General features: G+C 42.9%; 2 protein-coding genes and 1 pseudogene across 4 annotated transcripts; 1 reads left to right on the forward strand and 2 right to left on the reverse strand.

Moving 5' to 3' along the window:
• Nucleotides 1–1538: 1538 nt before the first annotated feature.
• On the forward strand, nt 1539–17376 carry slc39a6 (solute carrier family 39 member 6). 3 transcript variants are annotated; one of them, XM_040049369.1, is made up of 13 exons: nt 1539–1671; nt 3874–4067; nt 4236–4744; nt 4973–5129; nt 8767–8874; nt 9943–10112; nt 10867–10894; nt 10931–11118; nt 12120–12204; nt 12462–12866; nt 13780–13860; nt 14559–14749; nt 15254–17376. In XM_040049369.1, the coding sequence occupies exons 4-13, from the start codon at nt 5009–5011 to the stop codon at nt 15404–15406; spliced, it is 1530 nt and encodes a 509-aa protein (XP_039905303.1). In that variant the 5' UTR covers nt 1539–1671; nt 3874–4067; nt 4236–4744; nt 4973–5008; the 3' UTR covers nt 15407–17376. The 3 variants fall into 3 exon arrangements, with proteins under 3 accessions (XP_039905303.1, XP_039905301.1, XP_039905302.1); XM_040049367.1 differs by having other exon boundaries at nt 10867–11118; XM_040049368.1 differs by lacking the exon at nt 1539–1671 and adding an exon at nt 1902–2101 and having other exon boundaries at nt 10867–11118.
• LOC120744765 overlaps nt 15825–27223 on the reverse strand; it is a 21467-nt pseudogene continuing 10068 nt past the window's right edge.
• Nucleotides 21526–26194, reverse strand: LOC120744809 (stonustoxin subunit alpha-like). Its single transcript, XM_040049390.1, has 2 exons — nt 25879–26194; nt 21526–23194 (listed from the first exon to the last, which is right to left on the reverse strand). Exons 1-2 carry the CDS (start codon nt 25976–25978, stop codon nt 21894–21896), a joined length of 1401 nt encoding a protein of 466 aa, XP_039905324.1. The 5' UTR covers nt 25979–26194; the 3' UTR covers nt 21526–21893.

Here is a 27223-nt window from a genome sequence, read left to right on the forward strand (position 1 = left end):
AGAATGTTCACACTCAGTATATTACATCTCAGCTACATTAGCATCTGCGCTAACGATTACTGCTGAAATTCAACAAATGTAAGAGAGCCACGTGCAGGTTTATGACCCTCAGCTAAAAGAGCTAAACTGTTATAATACAACAATAAATCAAATTCACTGTGGTTTAAAGGCAAAGAGGAAATGTTTTAATCAATTATTAAATCATAGAAAAATCAAAGGTGCATTAGTACGTCTGGTAATGACGCACAACAGATCAGCTGCTGCAGGCGAGTGACGATCTGTGAGAAGCAGACACAACCTGGCCCTCCAGTTAATGAAACCTATTTAAGAAATATTAGTCGAATAATAGAACTCGTCAAAAGGGATAAAATTATAAAAAAAAAAAATGATTAAAACAAAGAAATGTCCGTTAAAATGAAATGCACAATGAAGGCATTAAGCCAGAGCTCCTCTCAGACAGTGTGGTGCTGAACTGTGGAAGGCCTCATGAAGAATTTATAATTCAGCGTGAACGTTAAACAGCAAACAGTGAAAGAATTCAAACCAGGCGAACTCGTCTCAGTCGACATCCGAGCAGCAGAACTCTGATTTAACTGTTTTGTTCTTCAGGAAGACGATAATTACAGTAACTGAGGTGCCAAAAATCACTGTGAGCTTTCTATTCCTGCTTCTTGGCTCAAAGTGAGTCCCTGTAAACTATGAATCACTCTGCCTTGTTATGTAGGAAGGCTCATGCTTAGAATTTGCATTTTGCCTGTAAACATATTTTATACGCTGCACATATTTTGATTGAGCTCCGTAAGTCTGCTGAAATCGAGCCTTTTTATCTACATCGGTCAGTCTTTTCCTGCAAGGTGTCAGGAAATAAAGCACAGAAAAGATTCAGCTGTGAAAATTTACATTTTCATTGATAAATTGGAGTTTGTCATCGAAGCTGGCCTGTGCCATCAAAGTTTACTCTAATGAACGGTGAAACTGCAGTTCCTGGAATGGCCACTGGAGGCATGGCTGCTTATACTGACAGGTGTTATGGCAAACTTATCCATGTCTGTGCGTTGCATCTGTACTGTTTTCTCCTGCAGCTCATTAGGATTAGTTGGTAAATTTGCTCTCCACCATCTGGCTCTAAATAAAACACCAGGACAGTGGCCAAAAACGTGAGTCCAGAAACCTGCAGGATCCTGTTAATTTGTGCTATATCTTTTATATAATATCCATTGTGATAATATATTTAAAGTTATTGTTTTGTAAAGCAATATGTAGCTTTTTTTGTATATTTCTGTTTCTTCAACTTCTTTTTTGTAGCTGATTGTTTAAAAAAAAAATGACTGTACAACTCATCGATGTATTGATGGCTCCATTTATCAGACTACTGATCCTATCTATATTTTTGGTAAAATTATGTGCAGAGCCTTTTTTTTGTAAAATATTCCATCTAAATTGAAACATAGAGGTCAGATCTATTTTGTGACGGTAGAGTGCTCAGTTTGTCGTTATGCTAATCACCTTTCGTTTCCCTCCTTCTGCCCCGTCCTTTGTATGCTCACATTTCCGACAGCCAGTGAAGGTAACGCATCCATCAGCCGTGGTTACCGGACCGAAGGGGACAGAGCGGCACCGTGAAGCGTTCATTCATCCCCGCAGAGGATAAAAGCAGCACAAGCTCTCATTGTAAGTGGTTTCGGTCATTGAAAAGGCTCGCTTAAAACCTCTCTGCGGCCGCCGGGAGCCCCAGCACGGCCGGTCCAGTCCGCTCCGCGCGGTGGCGGCAGGAGCTGGTGCTGATTTCCGGGTTGTCGTCTTTGTGCACACGGCACACGGCTGGTGCGGAGCGCACAAACCCAACGTGTTACTGTTTACCTCCAATGCGAGTTTGTGTTTCGGGTCAAATGCAGCCACGCGTGGCTGCTCGTACCACCGGGGATGTATTTTGTATGTTTTATTAGCCCTGTTTGAGCGGCCGAGCCTCGGCAGCACAAGGCCCAAGCCTGGCCCGGGTCATCTGGCAGATATCGTCTTTGAGCATCCTCCGAGAAATTTAAGAACTAACCAGGGGTAGCAGCGTAGCTAGCCGGCTAAACCACCGTTTAAAGGGGAGGAGGTGAGCGTCCGTGTGAGCGATATCGTCACTCATCGTTAAAATTGAACACCGCACACTCGTATTCATTAATACTAATACGATCGTTTCTTATTTTAAGCTAACTTCCTAATGATCTAAACCAGCATCCGCTAACTTGGACGAACGGCACACCAAGATACATTCAGAAAACGTCTAATTTTAACATTTCTCCTCATGTCAAATAACGCGTACTTCAAGTTTATTGTGATAAAATTCTTTATAAGCTGCTGCTTAGATCGGCTTAAAGGAAACCTTTTTTCTGCACAGTGATCTCATCTGCTGTGCAGTTTCCATCTGTCACGTTGTGAACACCGCGGTGGGCTGCCGGTGTTTAATCACGTTTCTATTGTGTCATTTATTCACTGTAACTGTGGCGCGCATCTGTTCCATCTGTAGTTGCTTACTGGGTCTCGACTGCAAGTTCTTGCAATACTTGAAGTTGAGGACATTTTAGCAGTAATGTTGTAGTGAGCACTAAAATCCCCTTTGACTCAGTGAACTGTTTTCACTTCCTTAGAAAAGCAGAGTCTCAGTCTGTTTCTTCGGTTTCTTATTTAGAGGGTGAAATGTTGAATCCTTTAGATAGAAACACAGACAGACATGAGTGAGTAAGCTGGGGAATTTCTGTGATTTCTTTTTATATGACTATACTTGAGAATGGCGTCACCTATAGGCTGTGGGGAAATTACCACGCATTCGTGATTATAGATCAGGGGTGGGGCAACTCCAGGCCTCGAGGGCCGGTGTCCCTGCAGGTTTTAGATGTGTCCTTGAACCAACACAGCTGATTCAAATGGCTAAATTAGGTCTTCAACATGTCCTGAAGTTCTCCAGAGGCCTGGTAACGAACTAATCATGTGATGCAGGTGTGTTGACCCAAGGTGAGATCTAAAACCTGCAGGACACCGGCCCTCGAGGCCTGGAGTTGCCCACCCCTGTTATAGATCCTTCATTAGTATCCTGTGATGAGTGCTGGAGCTTCCTATTTTAATATTAGGTTTTAAGTGTAGATATTATATATAAATATGTAATAAGGGTTGTTTTTTATCAGTTATCTGTGGAGGGGGGGATTCTAAAACTGCGACCTAGTTAAACCTAGCTAAAGCAAACCTAGTCTCAGAAGATAAATGTTACTTCAGATAATGAGTGCATTGGAAATCTGTTCAGATAATATGAGATAGACTCTATCTGTCTCAGAGATGGGAAATTTGCAGCAAAGTGGACGAGGCAGCATGCCTAAGAACAACAATACTGTGCAACAATCGAAGAGAATATACACTATACAAGGGAGCAGAAATTTATATCTATATACACAGTAGTGCAGTACACTGGTAGCAGGATATTAGCTTCAATGTTGGAGTTTATTTTTCGTCTATGATCACTGTTAATTAGTTAATGTCCCCAAATGATGCCCCATGCTTCATTGCTCTGTCTATAGAATAAATCAAACATCTTTTGGGAAATTTCATCAATAATCAATCATTAAAAAGATTCAGTTTCATCTACTGCTCAGCGCTCCAGTGTACGAGGGGCAGCCAATCAGAAGAATTTTGGCTTCGGGTGGGAGGGGCTAATAACAGTTTGTGGAAGAGGATAAACTGAGGCGCTGCACCCAGGAAGGCCCAGGATAAGATGCCCACCGATTACACAAGGACTGTAATAGAGTCCAAGAATAAAACAAATGTATTCGTTTCACTCTCAGTGTTGCCTCTTCCTGACGTGTCAACATGTCTACCGTCTGTTTTTGTCCACAGGAAGAAGAGGAGATGAGTGCAGTTCTGGTTCTGATGTTTCTCTTCGCCGTGAGTGGCGACTCATTAGGTGCCGTCACAGACTGCAGCGGGTCCACGATGGAAACCAACAGCGCGGTTCGTTTACTGTCCTCTGTCGTCGACGCCCAGACAGCCGAGCAGAGCCGGAGGGAACACCTGGAGGCTCTGTTCAACAGGTGAGCTCCTGGCAGTGAGACAGGTGGAGCTGGTCCAGCAGCTGGTTTGTTAGTCAGCAGCTGAAGTCATCGATCGTCAGTCTGCGTGTCAGCTGCACAGGTGGCTGCAGGCCTCACTCTCACATATATGCGCCATGTTTAATCGTTCTGTTCCATTAAATCTGACAGATATGGAGAAAACGGCACCATCTCTCTGGCCGGGTTGAAGCGCCTCCTTCAGAGCGTGGGGCTGGGTCGCATGAGGACTGTTATGGTGCAGCATCACGAGCAACCCGGACACCATCACCACCACCACCACAAAGATCACCACCATCACCACCATCCCCATGAAAGCAATTCTGATCACCTAAAACAACTTTCTCAGCCCCAGAAGTTTCCAGACACCCCCGACAACCACGACGGTGCCGTGGGAAAGAAAAGCGAGGATCCAGATAGTCGTCTAAACCTCTATGACAAGAAAACCACAGTGGCGGCGGTGGCTCAGGAGGTCGGCACCACGGTGACATACAGAGCTCAGCATGTGGTGAAAACAAGATGGAAGCCAGGGGCGACTGTCAGGGGAACAAACGACCAGGATCGCCGTCACTGAGAGCCAGACACAGGCAACCGCAAGCGGCGACAGCGAGCATGACCGCGATCAGGATAGTCTCCACGGCCGCAACCAGAACGGTTCAGAGGTACGATACTGGTTTCTGGCTCAGTCAGCAAATCAGCTGATGTCAGCCGAGATGTTTGTACTCGTACACGTGATAAATCAAATCTCTTATCAGGTGTTTTCTTTAAACTGCTTTAATCTGTTTCTTCTGTATCTGCAAGCCGCTTTGCAACCTGCGTGCACCTCTGTGGTCTTCGTCTCTTTAAATCTGTCTTTACTCAATGTTGTTGTTTAATTTTTCCCCCTCTAGTGTCTGAACGCCTCCTTCATCCTCTTCTCGCACGGGATGTCTCAGGAGGCGGGCGTCACGCTCAGAGACTTCAGCTTTCTTTGCCCCGCCCTCCTCAACCAGATCGATGGAGGAGCGTGCGTGCTGCACGGAGACGCCTCGGCACACGGGGCGAGAGGTAGGACCAAAACTCCTCATCGGTATCTCCGGGAAAAAGTGCGCAGCTGCTGACTGATCATCACTTCGGTGTTTTATACCAGAGAAATAATAAGAAAGCAGAACAAGAAAAACAAGCATTTTATTTTTTCTTGCCTCTGCTGTAAAATCGAATGACTGACGTCTTCTTTAAGCAGACTCTAGCTGCGCTTTGTTTGAAGCTGTTGGGCTGAACGGTGAACCTGGCTCAGCGTTTGCGGCACTTTGTTGGATCTTCTGGTAAAATCACATTCCTGTTGCATGACTCGCTCGCTCCGAGTGTGACAGTGAACGCGTCTGTTTGACTCCGGAGAGCGCTGACTCTGTCCTGGAATCAACAGGCTGCTCAGTCACGTCACCAATCAGAATCATTTTGGTAACTCGATTATTTTACACAGTTATTCTTTAAGAAACGTGCTGTTACTGAACTTCAACACGGGACCCTTTACGGGCAGTTTCTTTAACCGTCACTATAATTCAAATGAAACCAAACAAAAACGAGGTGGAGGAGGACAGGTTCATCTGGTCAGGCGTTGGGCCTCTATTATGACTCCAAGGGTAAAAGGTAGTGATGAGTTAACTGGAAATAATAACTAAATGTGAAGTGAACGGCTGGCAGGAAGGAAAGAAAAGAAGGAACAATGAATGCAGGACGGTCTTTGTTTTATCACCAAACATTTGGATTCAAATTAAAATAGTTTTGCTCCCAGTGCAGCTCCGTCTGTCTCCAGGCCTTCGAACATCTGAGGAAAGTTCCCACCAGGATTAAACCCCTCAGGCAGGACTGCAGCTGATTACTGCTGTCAGACTCTGACTTTGTGGTCTGATTGCTGTGATCTGGATAATTTGATCCTGATATTTGATTTGATGGCTGGAAAAAACAGATCTGAGAGTAGGGCTGCTCAATTAATCGAATTTTAATCACGATTACGATCTGGGCTTTCAACGATCATTAAAAATGACTGAGCCGATTATTAGCCCCTCCCTCGTGCTTTACTCTCGCGCTGCTCCGTTTGGCAAATCGAGCGCACCTCTCTGCATTTCGAACACGCGTCACAACAATTAAGAGGACCTGAGGGAAGCTCGGAAAGCTAAGCAGAAGTTATTTGGAGAGGAGAGTGACTGCCGTTGGTTGAAAAGAGGTAAAAAAAACCTTCAGTGCTGTGGAAACATTATGGGTTCAGTCAGACGTGGATCAAATAGACACTGTGTGTAAACTTTGCTACGGTGTCGTAGCTGCACCACAGAGCAACACTGCAAAGTTCACTAAACATAGATGTTTACATTTTTCATTTATTTCTTATATTGCAAACATTTGCACTGTTATCAGTATTTGCACTGTTTTATATTATTTTTTAAAGTCATTATTCAACACACTGTTATTGTTAACCCTTTAAAGCCAGGCAGAGCAGCACGCTGCGTTTTGTGTAACTATTTTTAAATCCCTGTAGAACCGGAGGAGTTGTACTTACATCTGATGCCATCAGCTTGTCCTCGGCCACGGTTTCCTTCCACATAAAGCTTTGCAAAAACTGCATAAAAAGCGCTTGCAGGAACAAAAACATAATATTCCACAAACACGCTTTGCTGATCCGATCAGCTGTTTGTAACACTTCCCACATTGAACAAGAGGCAACGCGAACTATCGCATGGACGTCATTTCCTGCCCGAAACCGGAAGTGACGTCATTTTCATTACAAGTTTTTTTACTTGTAGGCCTTAAAAGCCTATACTGGTGTTTTTATAAGTCATGTTTGACTTTTCTGAATAGTTTTTGTGATGCTTAGAACTCGAATTGCACTGCTGGAAATAGTTTATTTTGATGCACCTGCTGTTTTCTTTGCAAATTTGCATCATAGGATGGTTTTTTTTGTTTTTTTCCTGCAGTATATAAAAATAGCTGTATCTCCAAAATAAAACTATGAAGACACTCAAGATAAATTTCCTGTTGTTGTGAACTATTTTTTGCAACTTTTTTGTATTTAAAGTTTTGAGGGATAAACCTCTTAAATTTCTCCAAGTAGAAATATATGTAAAAAAACCAAAAATGATTTTCAATTTTTTTTTGTAGTTTATTGCACTTTTTTGCAATTAATGTAGTATAATATAAGCTCTGGCAGACTTGGTTCTATGGTAGGTGTTAAAGGGTTAAATAAATATCGTCAAATAATCGAGATCTCAATTTCAGTGAAAATAATCGTCCATCCATCCATCTTCATCCGCTTTATCAGAGGCCGGGTCGCGGGGGCAGCAGCCTAAGCAAAGAGGCTGATAATCGTGATTATCATTTTTGCCATAATCGAGCAGCCCTGTCTGAGTGTTTGGGAAATGTTGCCACCGACTGGGAATCAGAATCAGAATCAGAATACTTTATTGATCCCTGGGGGAAATTATTTTTCATTACAGTGCTCCATTATAAACCAACATTAAGACAAGACAGACAATACACTAACTAAGAATAGTACACTATATATATATACATAGATACATACATAAGTCACTCATAAATAAATAGCTGAAAAAGAAAGAAAAAGAAACATGTATAGTTGTAGCAGTAACCAGTGTGTTAAGTGGATGAGTTGTACAGGGAGCCACAGGCAGGAATGATTTCCTGTGCCGTTCAGTGGTGCTTTTCTGTAATCTCAGTCTCTCACTGAACGAGCTCCTGTGACTGACCAGCATGTCATGGAGTGGGTGGGAGGTGTTATCCAACATTGTCTTTATCTTGGACAGCATCCGCCTCTCCGACACCACCTTGAGGGAGTCCAGCTCCATCCCCACAACATTGCTGGCCTTACGGATTAGTTTATCGAGTCTGTTGGCATCTGCGACCCTCAGCCTGCTCCCCCAGCATGCAACAGCATAGAGGATCGCACTGGACCACAACAGACTCATAGAAAATCCTCAGCATTTTCCGGCAGATGTTGAAGGACCTCAGTCGCCTCAAAAAATAGAGACGACTCTGGCCCTTCCTGTAAAGTGCTGTGGTGTCTTTAGCCCAGTCCAGTTTATTGTCAATGTGTACTCCAAGGTATTTATAGTCCTCCACGATGTCAACACTGACCCCCTGGATTGAAACAGGGGTCAAGTGTTTCCTGGTCTTCCTGAAGTCCACGATCAGTTCCTTGGTCTTTGCCACGTTGAGCTGCAGATGATTCTGCTCACACCACGTCGACCACAGCCCGGGACTCTGTCTCATCATCCCTGCTGATGCATCCAACCACCGCAGAGTCATCAGGAAACTTCTGAAGATGGAGGTCTCTGTGCATCTTCAGAAGTTTCCTGATGACTCTGCTGTGGTTGGATGCATCAGCAGGGATGATGAGACAGAGTCCCGGGCTGTGGTCGACTCCTTTGTCACGTGGTGCATTTTCAGGAGCATTTTGTATTTTTAGATGAACTGTTTGCTTATCATCATCATCATCATCATCATCATCATCATCATCATCAGTGTGTTTGTGTTGAGTGTAAGCCTGTGGTGTTTAATCTGGTGAACCAGTTTAAACCAGTTACACTCTGTCACAGTGTCCCGTCCTCTGACCTCAGCCTTACGGCTCTTTGAATTTGTAAGAATGAAGTAATACCTTCTGAATTTCATCTTTCCTTCTTCCTGTTTTTAGAGCACAAGCATCACAAGCATGCTCACGGTCACCATGGAGACCACAACCACTCAGACCACGACCACAGTGAGCACATGGGCGTGGAGAACAGCAGAAACATCACCACGGGTACGTTTAATGTGAGCCGTCCGCACCACCTAATCCTCCTCAGTGTGGGAGGAAAGTTAATCTCAGAAATAGTATTAATAATAATATTTCTGCTAATATGAAATGTAAACATGGTATTTGTATCAAACTTTTTAAAATGCAGTCATAAAGTTTGGATATGAACATAAAGAACTGGACATATTCTAAAATGCAAACACAATCAAGAACATGTATAAACTAAACTGTATATGTCGATACGAAGTCGGTCTGAGGAGACTGAGGCATGTTTTTAAGTTATCAGCTGACAGTAAAAGAAACAAGACTGGGTGTCAAATCTGAACCCTGGTGAAAAACAACTCTGGAGGTTCTTAGCAGGAGGTTTGATGCTGCTGCGAGGAGGCCGTGTAATGACCGAGCTCACTGTACAAACACTGAGACTGAGCTTGAACATTAAAACATCCAGTTAGTGGAAGTTGTGAAGCATTTACTGAGGTCAGAGAAGCTGCTGATGTATTCAGGAAGCCACAGCTGTGTGTCAACAGCGTAGTAATCGTAAGAAGGATGGATGACGACATGTAGTCTGTAAATGTAATTGTGAAATGTCCAATAGTGTGATGAAAATGATCTGACAGCGCCGGTGTCAGACGCTGCAGATGAATCAAACTAAAACTGATTATTCATCGAGCAGCTCCGTTTGCAGACTCGTGTCAGGTGAGAGCATCTTTGAAGTGAAATTTGTGGTCCTGTGAACGTGTCCGTCCAGCGGTCTGCAGTTACTGTTTGCACAGCAACAGAAAGCTGAGCTGCTGGACGTGGACGACCTGTAGAGTTCATCAGGGAAAGAACGCATAAATGGTCAAAGATAACAAAAATAGAGTGAGGACACTTCAGACTGCGACTGCTCGAGGGCCGCCTCTGTGCTGCTGCAGCAGAGTGAAACCAGGTCATGACTCAGGGATCGCTCTGGGTCGGCGCTGAGTTTGTGCCTGAAGTTGAAGAATCACAGCGTCGTGTTCTGGAAGCAGAGACGGTGCAGTCTTTACTGTCAGCAGCGTTTTGATCTTCCTGAAGCTTGTGTTTGTGTTGCAGCGTGGGTCGGCGGGTTCCTCTCCATCACCATCATCAGCCTGCTGTCTCTGCTCGGCGTCGTCCTCATCCCGCTCATGAACAAAGTTTTCTTCAAGTTCCTCCTCAGCTTCCTGGTGGCGCTGGCCGTGGGCACGCTGAGCGGCGACGCCTTCCTGCACCTCATCCCCCACGTGAGTCCCTGCAGAGCGCGACCACCTGACTCACAGGAAGTCTTACAGCACGTGACGTTCATGCTCTCAAGTTAAAGTGATTAATGACTTCAGCTGTTGAACGCAGCGGCGAGCGAGCCAGCAGACAGAGGCTGCTTAGCTGCACGTTTGTAAATCTACTGCAGCCGTGAGGTGAAGCGAGTGTTCGAATCCTTTTTTTATCAAATTTGACTCTTTGTCGAGCTCTAAAACCAAACCTGATCTATCAGGTAGATCACGTCTCTGATTCTAATCAGCAGCCAGCTGATTGATCAGCCTCTATGATAAAATAAGAGAATAATTAGTCTTCATTTTTCCAGCTAAAACTCACTGAGACTGTAAACGTCTTGTTCAAGAGCGATGTGGACAAAAGGGAAGCGGCCATTGCAACGTGTTTACACATTCATAGACACACGCAGACTCCACACATTATAAATGAGGATCATATGTCACGTGTGTGTGTGTCATATGCATTCAAAGATCACAACAAGCACAACTTTCAATTATTCTTTTAAGAACAGTCAGATAAAGAGCATTTTGTAACCGTTTACAGAGATTTGTGACAGTTTTTCTGTTTGCTTTTGTTCTGATAATAAAGAGCTTCATCATCATCATCATCATCATCATCAGTCGATGTGTAAACATACATGAGATACTTTCAGTCTAATTATTTAGTTCTTGCTGCTCCCCCTGTGTCACATATTCATGCTAAGCTAAGCTAACGCTGTGTGATCAGTCTCAGGGAGGCCACCATCACCACCACGACGATGCAGCGATGACGGGACACCATCACCACCACCACGACGCAGCGATGACGGGACACCATCACCACCACGACGACGCAGTGATGACGGGACACCACCACGAGCACGAGGAGAACCTGGACGCGGTGTGGAAGGGCCTGACGGCTCTGAGTGGCGTCTACTTCATGTTTCTCATCGAGCACTTCCTGACGCTCGGAAAGATGTACAAGGACAAGAAACAGAAGGTCAGAGACGGCGAGTTTCTCTAACAGTCAGAATGACGTTTAACACTCCTGATTCCTGTTGTTCGGGCAGACAAACTGACCGTTTAACACACTGAGACCTGAGTCGCATCATGCAGCCCGCTCTTACTTAGAATTTAGTTACTTTAAAGCCCTCAGTTAATAACCAAAGGTCAGAACAGAGCATCGTACAGTCAGTCTTACAGGCAGACCTCCACACAGACGGCTCACGACGGCCTGTTTGTCCAAACATCCCGATGTCAAAGTTCAGGATCTTTCTTTGGGGCTTTGCACAGATCTTTGAGACAGCTTCACAGACGTGTGGGAGATTTCATTAAAAAAGCTCTTTGATCACATAGTTTACATGCAGTGTGCGGCGCAGCCTTCTGCCATGAAATTGGATGAACACAAACACCTCAAAATTTCAGTTTTTCACAAAAATCCCCGACTCAGCTCAAACACTTTGAGGTTTGGCTCCGAGGAACATATTTTGCTGTCGTCGCCTTTTTTCAGCTGAGGGAGTTTCTGAAGTCCGCCTCCCCTGCGTGGCTGCAGATCGCCGCCGGCGTTTGGTTTCAACATGACTTTGCAGTTTTGTATTTTTTTCAAACGTCATGAAAAATCGATGCATCCTCTGTTTACGCTTTGCAACGATACAGTCGGACACGAGCGGTCTGATTTAGCATCAGCTTTCCTTCTCTGTGCAGATAGAGTTAGAGTTAATTGGGACACTTTGCACACAGCAGCTACAAAGTTGAACAATAAGTCTTTGTAACATGTTGATTTTCTGTTCTGATTGTTCACTCTTAAAGGAACTATTTATTTCTCATCTCATGGTTTTTTTTGTTGAGAAGTTGGTGTCTGACTTGGAGGTAAAATGAAGGCGTTTAAGCATTCATGGTAATTGTAAATATTCTGGCCTACAAACCTTCGTGCTGCTGTCAGAAAACTGTAAACTGGTCCTTTCATGTTGATGTTGATGAGTTTGTACGAACTCCACGCAGATCCAGAAGAAGTGCGATCAGAACGAGAACGCGGATCCAGAGAAACAGCCGGCGCTGGAGGAGAACAGCGTGAAGCCGAGTGAAGGTGAATTATTTCGTGTTTTGTTCAACAACTCAAAGTGAAGCCGAGCGTCACTCGAGCCGAGAGCTGAGATGTGTTTCTGTATGGAGGCTTGTGTCAGCTTGGTGCATGTTAACAACTGTGATGTCACGTTTGGCGTGAAGGCTTTAAGAGCTGCAGCTCGCTCCACCACAGAGAACAGAGCTCTGACCTCTGAAACGGCGCAGGCGGAGGTCGACCTCCCGGCCTAACCTGACCAGATCTCCATATTGTGTCTCCAGATGTGGAGACTAACGGCGCCAGCACGTTTGGCGACCACTCGAGCAGCCTGCACGGCAGCAACGTGGCGGAGGAGGAGCAGGTGATGCTGGCGCCGCAGGTGTCTGTCGTTTCGCCGCAGGCTTACGGCCGAGCGTCGGGGAGCGCCGCTAACTACACCGACGAGGACTGCGAGAACAAATGCCACTCCCACTTCCATGACACGGTTGGCCAGACGGACAGCAGGCACCACCACCACCACGACTACCATCACATCCTGCACCACCACCACTCTCAGAACCACCACCCGCACAGCCACTCCCACTCCTACTCGGAGCAGCACTTCCAGGACGCCGGAGTGGCCACGCTGGCCTGGATGGTCATCATGGGAGATGGACTGCACAACTTCAGCGACGGCCTCGCTATCGGTGAGTAGAAGGGTCACAACCCGTGATCTCACTTCCTCTTTAGCTTCAGTTTTTTGTCTTGAACTCGTTTAACAGCAAACACACCAGTTTCTAACCAATCAGAGCCCGGCAGGGTTGGTTTGACGTGAATAAACATGGTGCTGAGAGAGTTTGTCATGTCACCACAGGAAGTGACCATTCAACAAGTCATCAGTTGGATATTTGTCTGCAGGAGAGAGAAGAAGTTATATTTGTGAGGGTGTTAAAAACCAAATATGTGGTTTTGTTGTCACTGATGGGGATGAAACTCTTGAACCTCAGCTTAAGGAACCAGTTAGTGTCTGATTACACCTGAGGCAGGTGTGAGTGGGCGTGGTCTGCAGTGATAGGCAATACAATATGGACCCAAATAGGGCGGGGCCTAAAATGGATCCCCGTGGAACGCCGCAGATCGAAGAAGCTGTTTCAGAAAGCTGATGGAAAACAAGCTGTTAGTCAGATATGAGCTGAACATACTCAGTGCGTTACCACGGATACCAAAAGACGGGAAATCAACATTTCACGATTCACAAGTCGTACAATGAATGACTCACATCAGCAATACTCAAAAGATGCAGAGCTGTGATGTCATTTCAAACCAGACTGAAGAATCTCAACAAAGATTAAGAACTTCAGATGAAAGATTGTGGCGTTCGTCAGTTCGGTGCACAGAAATCATCTTCACAGAGTAGGTTAGAAAGTTGGTGCACAGCATATTTAACATACTTGACCACTGACGGCAGAGTTAGTAATGTTAGAACAAACTGTGGTGATTAAAGTTAAACGTCAGGAGGATTCACCCTCAGCCACGGTAAACAGTGACATGAAGGTGTGCATTTTCATGCTGATGTTTGCCTCTTGCTGCTGCTGGTTTCTAATATTTATCTGTTTGCAGGCGCTGCGTTCACTGAGGGTCTGTCCAGCGGTCTCAGCACGTCTGTGGCTGTTTTCTGCCACGAGCTGCCTCATGAGCTGGGTGAGACTTTTTCATCTTATCTCAGTGGAACATTTGCTCTGTAAGCCTCAGTCTTACCTACATAAAGTCCTTTATTGTTGCAGTGGAGTAAAGAGATATTGGCTTTGAAAGAGTGAAAAAAACCCTTCTTTCAGACTTTTAAACATCTGTGCATTTAAATATGGAAACCTTTCACTGGGAGGTCACAGCGTGTTTATTTTGTTATGAAATCAAAATCAAAAATCAGGCACTTAATTCACAGCCTGCATGTTGGTCGCAGCTGATTCCTGCGTTGTGCAGTCGTTTTGAAGCAGTAACATCACAGTAAGAGACAGACAAGGTTTAAATGTGTGGAACAGCAGAAGCTGAAGAGCTCGTTCCTTTCTGCAAACGCAACGCAGCTCACTTACTCAACCACCTGAAAATACACCACAAACTGCACGATCTTTAATGCATGAAGGCAAAGAGAAACAGTGCAGTGGCTGCAAGGCTGAACCAACCAACACCAGCCCAGAGCGAGCTGTGCAGCACGTCTGTCTTTCTGCACAGTCCTGCTCTTGATTCTTTTCACGTGTTTCTCTGATGTTAGTTTGATTTATTAGTTATCCTGTCCTTGGACGCAGTCTGATCCTTAATTTAGTTCACGGTCAGAGGTTTTATCCACATCCATCATGCGGGTGCAGCAGTCGTAGTGAGTAACAGTCTTCTCCGATTCTCAGGTGACTTTGCGGTGCTCCTGAAGGCCGGCATGACGGTGCGTCAGGCCATTCTTTACAACGTGCTGTCGGCCATGATGGCCTACCTGGGCATGATCACCGGGATTTTGATTGGACACTACGCCGAGAACATCTCCACGTGGATATTCGCCCTCACAGCCGGGCTCTTCATGTACGTGGCCCTGGTGGACATGGTAAGTGACCATTACCCTCCAGCCAATCAAAAGGGAGCATCCACTCTCACATCCTGATCCACAGAGGGAGAGGTTCACTTTTAATGCTGTGAAATTTAAATGAATATTCCACATAAAAAATGTTCCTTTTGCTTGACACTAAATGCAGAGTTCAGCCTGAGATGAAGATACTGCCATCATTTTATTGGCATCTCATAAATCGTAAAAATCCCGTCATATAAATGTCTGTACGTCTGAAAAACAGCTGCAGGAGGGTTTAGTGCCAGAAAACACAGCAGAGCTTCTTTCTCCTGAACAAAGGCGCCCTCTCGTGGCTGTCGCCCTGCTCTACACTCTAGAAAAGCTTATTCAATTTTTTTTACCGCCTAGTGGTGTAACCGGGTACTGCAGCAGATGTGCGGTGCATTGTCCGTTCATTTAAACTAATGTCTCCTCCTCCTTCATGGGAAAAGTTCCTGTTTTCTGCAGAGGGTCTGTGAGCCTGAGACAGTTTTCTTCTTTCAGGTCCCCGAGATGCTGCACAATGACGCCGGCGACCACGGCTTCAGCCACTGGGGCTTCTTCCTCCTCCAGAACACCGGCATCCTGCTGGGCTTCTGCATAATGCTGCTAATCGCCATTTTTGAGCACAAAATCCAGCTGGACCTGGGATACTGAGAGGCAGTCCTGAGCTTCACGGGCATTCCAGTACCGCCATCAGAGTTGTAGTGTTTTTTTTTTTAATTGTTGTTGATAGACGCCTTGAGTTAGTTTTTACTTGTGAAGCAGGAAAGCAGCAGCTGAACTGAGCCGTCTGCCAGAGCCGCTGAGGCACCGACCTCGGCCGGCTGGAGGTCAGCTGTTTAAAAAGGGTTCAGAAATATTTTTTTAAGTTTTTTCTTTGTGTTAAACTTGTAGCTGTTTTTGTCTTTGTCAACAAACGCGCACGACCATCACAAGTGGGAAACACCTGGAGTCCTTCCAGGATCGCCTGTCACCAGTTATCGTTTCATATTTATGAAGAATCCATGAAGGAGAAACTGTTGCTTTCAGCCGCCCGGAGCTCTTCTGAGGAACCTGTTTTATTCTGCTTTTGCTGCTTTTGTGTCTGTTTTTCTTCTTCTGCAGCTGAGTGAGCCCGATCAGTGTTACAGTGTTATCCTCTAACTGTTTTTCCGTTTCTCTGCGACGCTCTGGACAGATTTCTTCCTCACAGGCTGAAAGTGAGAGTGACGTTCACGTTGCTTCAGTGTCTTCCTCTCACTCAGGTCATCAGCCAGTGTCTGAAGCCGCAGTTTGAAATCTGTCAGTTAATTTTAAATCCTGTGGGTTTAATTAATCTTTAAATTTAAATATTTGCCAACAAGTAACCGTTACACTGAGTTTTAAAGGTGTTTGCAGCCAGCTGAGTTGTGCTGGTTGTAAACACCTTTGTTTAGCTGAAGTTAAACTCTGGAACTCATGTAAGGAAGTTGAACTTTCCGTTTCCTGTCACCAGCTGGAAGTCCGTCCAGTTAATGAGAAATCTGCGACATCTCCGTCTGTTCATGTTACCTGAGCTCTCTACAGGATGAAATCACAGACAGGCTTCAGATCTGATATAGAAATTAGTGAGTATAAAATAAATCTTCTGTTAATCAACTAAAATTTCTGACGTGTAAACGATCCGCTCGTTCCTGTGGAGACTGTTTTTAAAGAAAAACAGTTTTTGTTCCTGTCATCGAAACAGTTGGTTCATGAAAAAAGAAATGATTACAATCACAAAGGGGAAACTGAGCAGTCTGCTTTTTTAATTTAACTTCTGCTTTTTACATTTATTTGATTGTTAAGAGTTAACGTGGCAGCTCAACGTAAAACAAATATTTCTAACAAGTCTCTGTTACGGCTTCGTGCGCCGGCTGAACGTGGACTCGTTTCGAAGCATCTTGTTTTAAAGGTTCGCGGTTCGTTTTTCAGACGCTGCTCTGAGGTTTAGGTCAAATCACGTTTTCCTCTTAAAAGAAGAAAAATCACCTCAAAGAAAAAGTTCAGACTCTCACTGTGCTCGTTACATGTGGACCATTATGTGTGTAGTACTTCAAAAGTATGCAGTTCATTTGACTTCCTGTGATGTTGATTGTGAAGATCGAGGATCATACAACACGTGTTTAAAGAAAAAAAGAAGTGGTTTTAAATTTGTGGGGAAAAGTACGGAAACCAAAAAGTTTGTGTGTTTAATGCTTCTGTTCATGAAAGGTGGATAAAATCATACAGAAAGGACAAAGAGCTCTGCGGTGAAGGTTTCGTTCAGATTTTATGCTCTTCCATGTTTGGCCTGTGAAATCATCATTTTTACTTGTTTTCTGTATTTTATTTAAACAAAGTTTTTTTTTCTGTTTGTGGTAACACAAAGTAAAAGCTGTCATTTCTGTATCACTGAAAAACAACCAGCTCACACCTCAAAACCTCCTGGAGCTCGTCTGCACTCTGTATCCTCAGTTACCGGTGATTAAACAGATGTATATTTATGGTTCTGCAGAGCTGTTTCAAACTGTTTCTGTTATTTTGTCCACCCCTGTCGCCGACCGCAGAGCCCTTCAGGCAGCTTTGATGTCGACTCGCTGTGCTCTGACATTCCTGAACACCAATAAACTTCACACTTCACACCACCTGCTGCTCTGTGCGTCTGATTTGGATTGATTTTAGTTGTTAATCTTTCGATTGAGGTCACATTTGAACGTTATAAAAGTCACGTTCGTTTTTGAACTGATATGGAATAAATAACTGTTTTTTTTTTTTTAGTTATAACATTTACAACTATTAGCGCTGTCAGCGTTAATCTTGTTAAAATGAAGTTAACGCCGTAACTGTTTTAACGCGCCAAATCTCCGTCAACGAGTTAGCGTGGATCGCCCTGCGCGTGGGGCTGGACGGCGTTGATGCGCATCAATGCGGTTATGCCGTTAACGTCATTTTAACGAGATTAACGCTGACAGCGCTAATAACTATAAAATAACATGAAACATTTTGGTCCCTAGTAAAGATGGGAACTGATAAGAATTTAGTGGCTGATTTGATTATGAATAACACATAAATTTAATTTCTCATTGATTCTCTTATCGATTTTCATTGGCTTCTTATCAGCGCAGCTTTGAGAGTCCCTACCATTGCTAAGCAGACATTAATTCAAAGACATGACATTCAGTCTAGTTTATTTCCTCTGGGAATACAGAACACTTGGCTAGCTTTATGTTAGCATGCTGTCTGCGCAGGTCCTTACAAATAGCTGAAGTTGTGTTAGCAGGATGTGCAATAAAAAGTAAGTAAGGTCCATATTCCTGCTGCACATTACTGTTGTGTCTCTGCACACAAACTGAAATCAGCTGATTGTAGCAGGTGGAACCAATAAGAGGAATCAGTAGGCAATAAATGATTCCACATTCCAAGGAAATTAATTACTGGAACAGATTCTCATCCCCAGTCATTTTGAAGACATGCACTTTCTCTGTGTGTGGGTGAAGATTACCGGTGGTCTGCATATGTGCTGGAGCAGAAGTAACAATATTAACACAGTTAAAGCAGTAAACATCTAAAACTATTAGCACCTTCACATAAAGAATTCATTCTTTAAAAACGATTTTTTTAAAAACTGGAATTTAACCAGTTTTAACTAAAACCAGCAGACACACTTTCAGATGCACCTCAATTATCAGAAAATGGCCCAGCTAGTTTCCAGAGTCTGTGTGAAACTGATGTGTAATAAACTTCACCTGAACAGAATTTAATGACAACATTTTATTTATTTTTCTACACAATCTATGCAGATGTGTTTGGTTTCTTTAAACGTGTTACAGAGACTCAGGTAGCATCGCTTCCTTATTCCAGCATTGGTTTACATCACTATTGGAGGACTAAAGCTCATGTAGAGCTGCAAGAGCAGCTGGTTTAATAATCAGTCATTTTCTATGGCAGCTACGTCATAATCAGCTCTGTAACTGCTCGCGCAGTTTTCAAATCAAAGACTTTGTGTGGATGTTTTGTTCCAGTTATGTACTGATAATCATTGTTAAAGTATGTCATGGTCTACATTAGATCTAATAATAATAAAAATAATGATAAATATGCAAAGAAAAGTACTTCATCTTCAATGACAGTCACATCACCTACAGTTCATTAATTCAGTCCAAGTGAAGCTAAAACAGAGAAATTAATAAAGAGCTTGAAACAGAAAGAACCCAGGATAATCATTTAATGTCACATCTCAGACATCCTAACATTCAAATGTAAATGTGATTATTTAACGAGCATTTCTAGACACGTTTTTCCAAATCACATTGGAACAAAAAAACAAAAGGAATGAATCACAAGAACAAACCATGCTGTAGTGTCAACAGGCTGAGAGTTACAGACACTGCATTAAACTACAACTGTTAAATGATGGACTATTAACAGCTGTTATTTCGACATCTGTTACCATGGTGATCTTAAATACATCAAGCTACCAAAACAGGAATGACCTGTAATTAAGACAAAGACTGATTATACTGATTTTTTTTGATAATAAAAAAAAAAAAAAAACATCTGGCAGCAGTGGTCCAGCTGTCAGAGATCATTAAACATGTTAAAAAGAAAATTTTCCACATAGATAAGAAACAATCTGCTCATAGATTCTGGTTTAATTTAATAATTGTTGGGAGATTACAATGAAGAACTTTTTATCAAGCTGCTTTAAATTGTTTAATCCTCATAACACTGCTGACATATCTGTAGACCTTCGTAATATTAACCTGAATATCCAAAGAAATTTAGAACTTTCTTAACAAAGCCTTGCTTTTCCGTCTTCTCCTTTCTTTCTTCAGATAATTCCTCCTCCGTTTTTGCAAGTTTGTCTCGTCGCGTTACCTTGGAGATAAGATTTGCCCTCTCCTTCATTGCCTCCAAAGATTTGATTCGAGCCTGGTAACCCTCTTTGGCCTCTGATCTTTCTCCCTCAATCATCATGTCAATGTACTCTGGGGTGGTCAGAGGGTTTGGCCTCAGGCTGATCTCTTGCAGTCGAGTTATACACTGAGCTGACTGATCCATGAGGGACACCATCATGTCCTGAAGGTGAACAATCTCTTCTTCCTGCCTCTCAATCAGTTCCTGAACAGTCATCTTTTCTTTATTAGCTGTTTCATACTTGCTTTTCAGCTCTTGCACTGTCTGCTTCTCTTTCACTTGAACATACTCCCAGCTGTATTTCTGATTGAAATGCACACTCCAAATGCATTTTCCAGGACAGACAGTGCACATCCCGTCCATATCCATTGATGCACAGCCACGTTTCTCACTATCTTGTGCTATTGCACATGGGTAGTGACATGTTATTGAACATTTCTGGCAGTTGGTGATGAATGCTCCTTTCTCTGTGATTGGTTTTTGGACTGGTTTAATAACATCCACCTCAATCTCAAAGTTTTCATTTGAAGTTATGACTGCTTCATACTCTTTGATCTTTTCTTTGGTTGTCTTAATTTCTTCAAGCTTTGCTAATCCAATTCTAACTTGTGGCTGCAAACCTTCGATGGCTGTTTCAAGCTGTTTGCGCTCCTTTAAGACTTCTTTGGTCATTAGCAAGCTTTTGGTTTCCATTTTACCCAAAGCAGTGAAGAACTTCTCCATACTCTTGGCTCCCATCTTCCAAAACATTTCATCAAAGCTGGCATCATCTTCATCAAAATCCTCTTCACAGTCTCTGTTGCATCTGTTGTCTGCAAATAATGCTGAGTTATTGAACTTGAAGTGAACCGGAAGCCCTAACTCATTTTTTGGACACGGGACTGCAGAAACGGTTATTGCCTCAAGAACTGGTGGTTCTTTGCCATCAGCAAAAGTCACCAGCATTTCAATGTTCTCTGCCACATCTTTGCCAAAAATGGAGAGCACCGAGTCAAACACATATCTCTGTGTTGCTGTTAGTCGTGCAAGAGAGGCCTGAGTAACAAAACACACTGCATCAATCTCACTGACTCCATTAGGAGAGGTGAAAAGCCTGCGGATTTGCTCTGTGATCTCCTTGTCTCTTGCTACTCCTCTTGTATCTCCAAAACCTGGAGTGTCCACAATGGTCATGGAGAACGGGATTTTAAAGCCTTCCTGGTGGTGGATTTCATACACAGTGACTTCAGATGTCTGACTGTGAGCTTGTGAACTGGTTGGATCCTCATCAACTAACTTAAATCTGAAACCGTCGTTCCACTCTACACCAACAATGTAGTTGATCATTCCATTGATGAGAGTAGACTTTCCTGATCCTGTTGCTCCAAGAAGCATTATTGTACGATTCTGCCTCATGCTTTCTTTGCCAAAGATATACCTCCGACATCCATCTATGTCCATATCGTTTTCTTCCAGGGGCAGTTTGTAAACTGAGGACAGCTTTGAGTTTGTTTTCTTGCTGATATGTTTTAGGTACTCAGCCAGACGTGCAAATTCACGCTTTGTTGTGCAGACATTAACAAAGATGCTTTCCTTGCTTCTTCCATCTACACCACAGTCACATCTGACCCTGACTGCATATTGTGTCTCTGACTGAAGCCCTGAAATGATGGCCTTCTCACCTCCTGAAATTGTTTGAGTCCACTCGAGGTCTGTTGAGCTGCTATCTGTTTTTGCGTATTCCACTATGTAACTCAATATCTCGACATCCTCTCCAAGCTCAACAGGCTTCTCCCAGCTCACTGATATCTCACTTGAATATGGCTGAGCTTGAGGTTTTCCAGGAGGGCTGCAGGGTAAGGTTTTAATGGCATCACTGATTACATTAGCTGGTCCGACACCTGCTGAGGTCACTGCTCTGCATCTGAACACATACTCTGTGTTTGGCTTCAGATCTCTCACTGTGACTTCTTCAGCCTTTGCTTCTGTCTTCTGCTGCCATCCATCCTCTCCACTGACACAGTACTCAACAGAGTAGGAGGTGATGTTTTCTGCTCCAAATCTGGGTGGAGAAATCTTCAGTGTCACACTGTTGTGGTTTATGTCAGCTGCTGTCACAATTTCAGGCTTTGAAGGAGGCTCAAAGTTCTCACTGACAGCAAATCCACCTTCATAAAGGTAGATGCTGGAACCTTCCTGGGTCTCATTAGTTAACCCCACTGTCAGGAACTTAATGTTCTTGTTTTCCTTGTTGGCCTCTGCAAAATCACTGAAGAGTTTTGCTTTCCTTCCTCATATCATCTGCTACTTCTTTTGAAAGGTACCATTGTTCCTTCTCTACATTGTAAGTATGATAAACGTGAACGTCTGTTTTGGTTGTTTCTTTCAGGTAGTTTGATAAAGCTGAGAGGTATGGTTCATCCTTCCCCAGTGAGGTGAAAACAAAACACACAACATGCTCTGCACTGAGAAGTTCCTCATGTAGATTATTCTGAGATGGGACAGTCTTGGTGTTTTTCATCATGTTGGTGAAAGACTTTAAGATACTGATTTCTCTCTCTTTACAGTCCATCCACTCAGTCAGGTTTTTGCTGTTGAAAGGTGAAGAATGTCTCTTCTTCAGGATCTCAGCGAGTTCAGCCTCCTCTTCTCCTCCTCCTCTGATTGATGGTAGTCTCTTTGCTAACATTCGCTGAAATCCCAGCTTGAACTCTGAACACATTTCTTTAAAACTTGTCAGTTTTTTGCTAATCTGTGGGAACTGTTGGACAGTGGAAGATCTCAGTGCATCGTTACACCTCGTTTCCAGTTCACTGAAGTCCTCCAGGACGCTCTGTGATTCCTGAACTAATCTTATACTTATCTGACGGACGAGTTTAGCAGCACAAGAATCTAAACTGGTCAAAGGCAATAGCCAGACCTTCATTGGTACAGCCTTTTCGCCACTGGTTCCTAGTAATGTTGGAAGGCTTTTGTAGATTTCTACAGCTTCCTGAAATGTTGTTGGAGGTTTCTGAAGGCAAAAGTCTCCATAGAATCTGCAGGAGAATTTCTCAACACTGTTTTTGTCCTTGTCTTCCATTTTCAGGGAACCTTCACCCTCTATGGAAAGCAAGGGGATCTTCTTGATCATCACCTTCAAGCTGCCCTGGATGTCTTGATGAGTTTCCTCTTTAGAAACCTCACGGTCAAACACAAAGAAAGCTTGAGCCCCATAAAGGATACCTGTGACTACATGTGTTGCTATTCCTTTCTCAAAAACATCACGATACCTTATATTTTCTCTTCCAAGGTGATTCATTGACAGTTCCTGGAACTTTGTTGTAGTTTTGTATTTCAGTGTCACTCTGGCCTGGGATTTGGATGTTTTGTAATCATTGAGGTATTTGGCTGATCCTCCAACCTCAACCAGTCCACTCAAGAAACTTGCCTTCAGGGATGCCTCAACATTTAGTGCTGAAGATTTGTCCTCAATTGATTCAGATGCAACTATTTCAGATTCAGTGTTAGGTTGTTCTTGTTCTCGTCTATCTTTTTCCAGGTCATTACAGTCCCACAGTGTGATTCCTATTAAAAAATACAAGTTAAAATATTTTTTTTATTTTGGATAGAAACACACTGTGGGGATAGGTTAATTGATTAATCCAAATTGCCCATAGGTGTGAATGCGGGAGTGAATGTGAGCGCGAATGGTTGTCTGTCTCTGTGTGTTAGCCCTGCGACAGCCTGGCGACCTGTCCAGGGTGTACCCCGCCTCTCGCCCTGTGATAGCTGGGATAGGCTCCAGCGCCCCCCGCGACCCTGAAGAGGATAAGCGGAAGCGAATGGATGGATGGAAACAATGAAAAATGACAAGAACATCGATGCTTTTGTGTTTTTCATTGTGGAGCTTCAGAATACTGGATATTTTCTTTGTAGCTTTAACCAGATGGGTTGCCTCTTTATTTTTAGTAATAAGAAAGTTGTTTTCAAGCTCAGCAAAACAAATTACATGTTTGAGAACATGAAAAATGATCTTTTCAAAAGTCTACCTTTAAAAGCAACAAAACTTCACTAAATAGCACCTCTTGCCACTGGAATGCAGATGGTGGCTTAAAATGAGCATCTGTGCACTAAAGTTAATATATTTAACTAAAATTGAACAAAGACAAGTCGTGAAGATAAACTCCAGTGAGCTAAAAAAAAAAAGGCATTTAAAAAGAAAATGAACTTGTAAAGCTAGCTAAAATAATAACAGTACAGGAAATATCTTAGTTTTAAGTATTTGTTAAAGTGTATAATCTTTACTTTTGTAAGTTGCGTGACACATGCTTATGACACTTTGGGTGTCTCCAAGCCTGGTAAACACAGCATATTGTTCACAGACAGCTGGCATTAGTCTAATTTTTTTCGACATTGAACAATTTTCTCATCCCTCCCTCTATACATCCATTTTCCAGTTCTACTTATCAGTTCAGTGTTATATGTCTTATCTGTCATAGTACACTGTGATGGAGGACCAACACATAGGGACAGACAACCATTCATGCTCACATTTACACATGGGGCCAAATTAGAATCACCAGTTAACCTGACATGCATGCCTCCACTCAAAAAAGGCCCGGCCTGATTCAAACCAAGTACCCTGAGGCTACAGTGCTAACCACTGAACCACAGTGGTGCACTCATCAGTTTTCACATTTACTGTATTTTGTAACATTCTTGTTTTATTTTTATTAAAACAAATGTGTTTATGTCAAGAACAATATTTATTTCTATTCAGAATTGATGATGGGATGTCGATTGTGGATTTTAGTTCACGTACTGTGGAAAGTTTGGGAACCCCTGATAATTTTTCATGTTTTTCTTCATAAGCATTGGTGTTTTCGGATCAGCAATTTCATGTAAATATATAATATAGCAGATGAACACAATGATATTTTGAGAAGTGAAATGAAGTTTATAGGATTACAGAAAGTGTGCAATAGTACTTAAACTATAAAAAACTTAAAACTATTAGAAGATGCATAAATTTGGGCACCCTTGTCATTTATTGATTTGTTTACCTTTAGCACTAATTATTGGTAAACAAAATTTGTTTGGTAAGCTCATTGACCCTTGACCTACATACACAGGTGAATCCAATCATTAGAAACGGTGTTTAAAGTGGCCAATTGCAAGTTTTTCTCCTCTTTGCATCTTTGAAGAGTGGCAGCATGGGAACCTCAAAAAAACAGCTCTCAAATGACCTGAAAACAAAGATTGTTCAACATCATGGTTTAGGGGAGGATACAAAAAGCTGTCTCAGAGATTTCAGCTGTCAGTTTCCACTGTGAGGAACATATTGAGGAAATGGAAGACCACAGCACAGTTCTAGTTAAGGCCCAAAGTGGCAGCTCAAGAAAAATCTTAGATATCAGAGGCGAAGGATGGTGAGAACAGCTACAAAGACCTAGAACATCATCTTGTTGCAGATGGTGTCACTGTGCATCGTTCAACTATTCAGCGCACTTTGCACCCCTTGCATAACAAGGGGCGTTATGTATGGCGGAAACTGAACACAGCATTCCAAGAGAAACACAGTAAAATGTGGTGGTGGTTCCATCATGCTGGGGGCTGTGTGGCCAGTGCAGGGACTGGGAACCTTGTTAAAATGAGGGTCGCATGGATTCCAGTCAGTATCAGCAGATTCTTGACAACAATGTTCAAGAATCAGTGACATAGTTGATTTTGCACTGAGGCTGGATATTTCAACAAGACAACGACCCGAAACACTGCTCAACATCCACTAAGGCATTCATGCAGAGGAACAAGTACAACGTCCTAGAATGGCCATCTCAGTCCAGACCTGAATATTATTGAAAATATATCGAACCTGACTGAACTGGAGATGTTTTGTAAAGACGAAAGGTCCAAAATACCTTCAACCACAATCCACACTCTCACTGGAAGCTATAGGAAGCGTTTAGAAGCTGTTATTTCTGCAAAAGGAGGATCTACTAAATTGATGTAATTTTTCTGTTGGGGTGACCAAATTTATGCACCTGCCTGATTTTTTAAACAATTATGCACACTTTCTGTAAATCCAATAAACTTCATTTCATTTCTCAAATACCATTGTGTTCATCTGCTATATGATATATTTACATGGAATTGCTGATCCAAACAACCAATGCTTTATGAAGAAAAATCATGAAAATTAATTAATTAAAAGTTAATGAATTAGCTTTTGCATACCACTGTATATTGAGTTACTACGCATGAATCCTTACCAGGTATGACTAAATCCTGGCGGCAGTCATACAGCATCCCAAGGCTGAAGGGCCGGCCGAGCGTCGCGACCTCCATCGTTCTGCTAGCTTCAGCATCCATCTCTGTATCTGAGCAGATAATACAAAGTACTGCTTCAACTTCTTTACTCAAGTACAGGCTCTGAAATGTACTCAAAGTAAGAAAGTAAAAGTAGCTCCTTAAAGAACATTTCTACCACCTATTTTTATACAAAGCCAACTGAACCATGTGCTATATTATTGTCATAATAAAATAATATTAGTAGATAGCAATACAAACTTTATTTCAGTCTACATTTTATTTCTAAAAAATGCACTCAGCTTGAATCGGTTAAGTAGAACATGAGCAGAGAAAAAGAAGGAAAATAAAACACATCTCTATTTTCTGTTGCCTCCATTGTAGAGGGTCACTTTGCCTCTAAACAGGAATTTGAGTAGCCTAAAATCAGCAGTAGTGGCTCAGCGTGGGGAAAAGAATCATAACTCACAATAATTTCTATTGAGAGCTCCAGTAGTGTGCAGGCTGTGATCAGCTGACCTGCTGCTGTTTGTGGATGTACACAGCTGAATTCAACCAGATGTCAGCAGATGTTTCACGAGTTCTTTTGGCTGATTTCCATCCTCCACACTGACAGTACGCTGTTTATGCTGTTTATGTTAAACACTCTAAAGTTGAAGGTGGAATTCAGCCAATGGATCTCAGCATCATCAGCTAAAAATCATATGAATCTCTGCTACAGTTGATGTAACCGAACTCTGACCATGAAACCACAGCCACTGTGCACCAGTCACACATTGTAGCAACCTAACCTGTTTATCCTGCACTAACCTGCAGAGGATTTTCATGTAACCTTTAAATAACACAGTTAGTCTGCCCCAGTTTGTTATATGAAATATATATATGTAATATGAAACAACATAATGTAACTTGTACAGACCCAACATCTGATTTAAACACATAAGGACTTGTAAGCTTTACATGTCCAGTTTATCAAACACCACGGAGCAGTCTTATCTTTAAATCTAAGCTCTCTTCTTCCTCGCCTGTCATGTCTTTCTTATTTTTCTCCATCTCTGACTGAAGTGAGCTCTTTCTTTTCTCTCCCTGTGAAATACAGCAGCTTGACCTTGAGCTGGCAACACACTGTGACACAAACGGCACACAAACAGTTTGTGTGTTTGCTGTTGTTTGTTGAACTGATAGAAACGCTGCACTTCAAATTACCTGCCACAGCGACAAGACGTCACTGCCTTTCGTCTTCAGTAGGGGTAGCTGTGCAGAAGTAACTTAAGCTTGCAGTTGTTCTTGTGTTGTGCCAAAAAAGAT

Source organism: Simochromis diagramma, unplaced genomic scaffold (assembly GCF_900408965.1).
Source record: "Simochromis diagramma unplaced genomic scaffold, fSimDia1.1 OVJJ01000355.1, whole genome shotgun sequence".
In the NCBI taxonomy this organism is placed as follows: Eukaryota; Metazoa; Chordata; class Actinopteri; order Cichliformes; family Cichlidae; genus Simochromis; species Simochromis diagramma.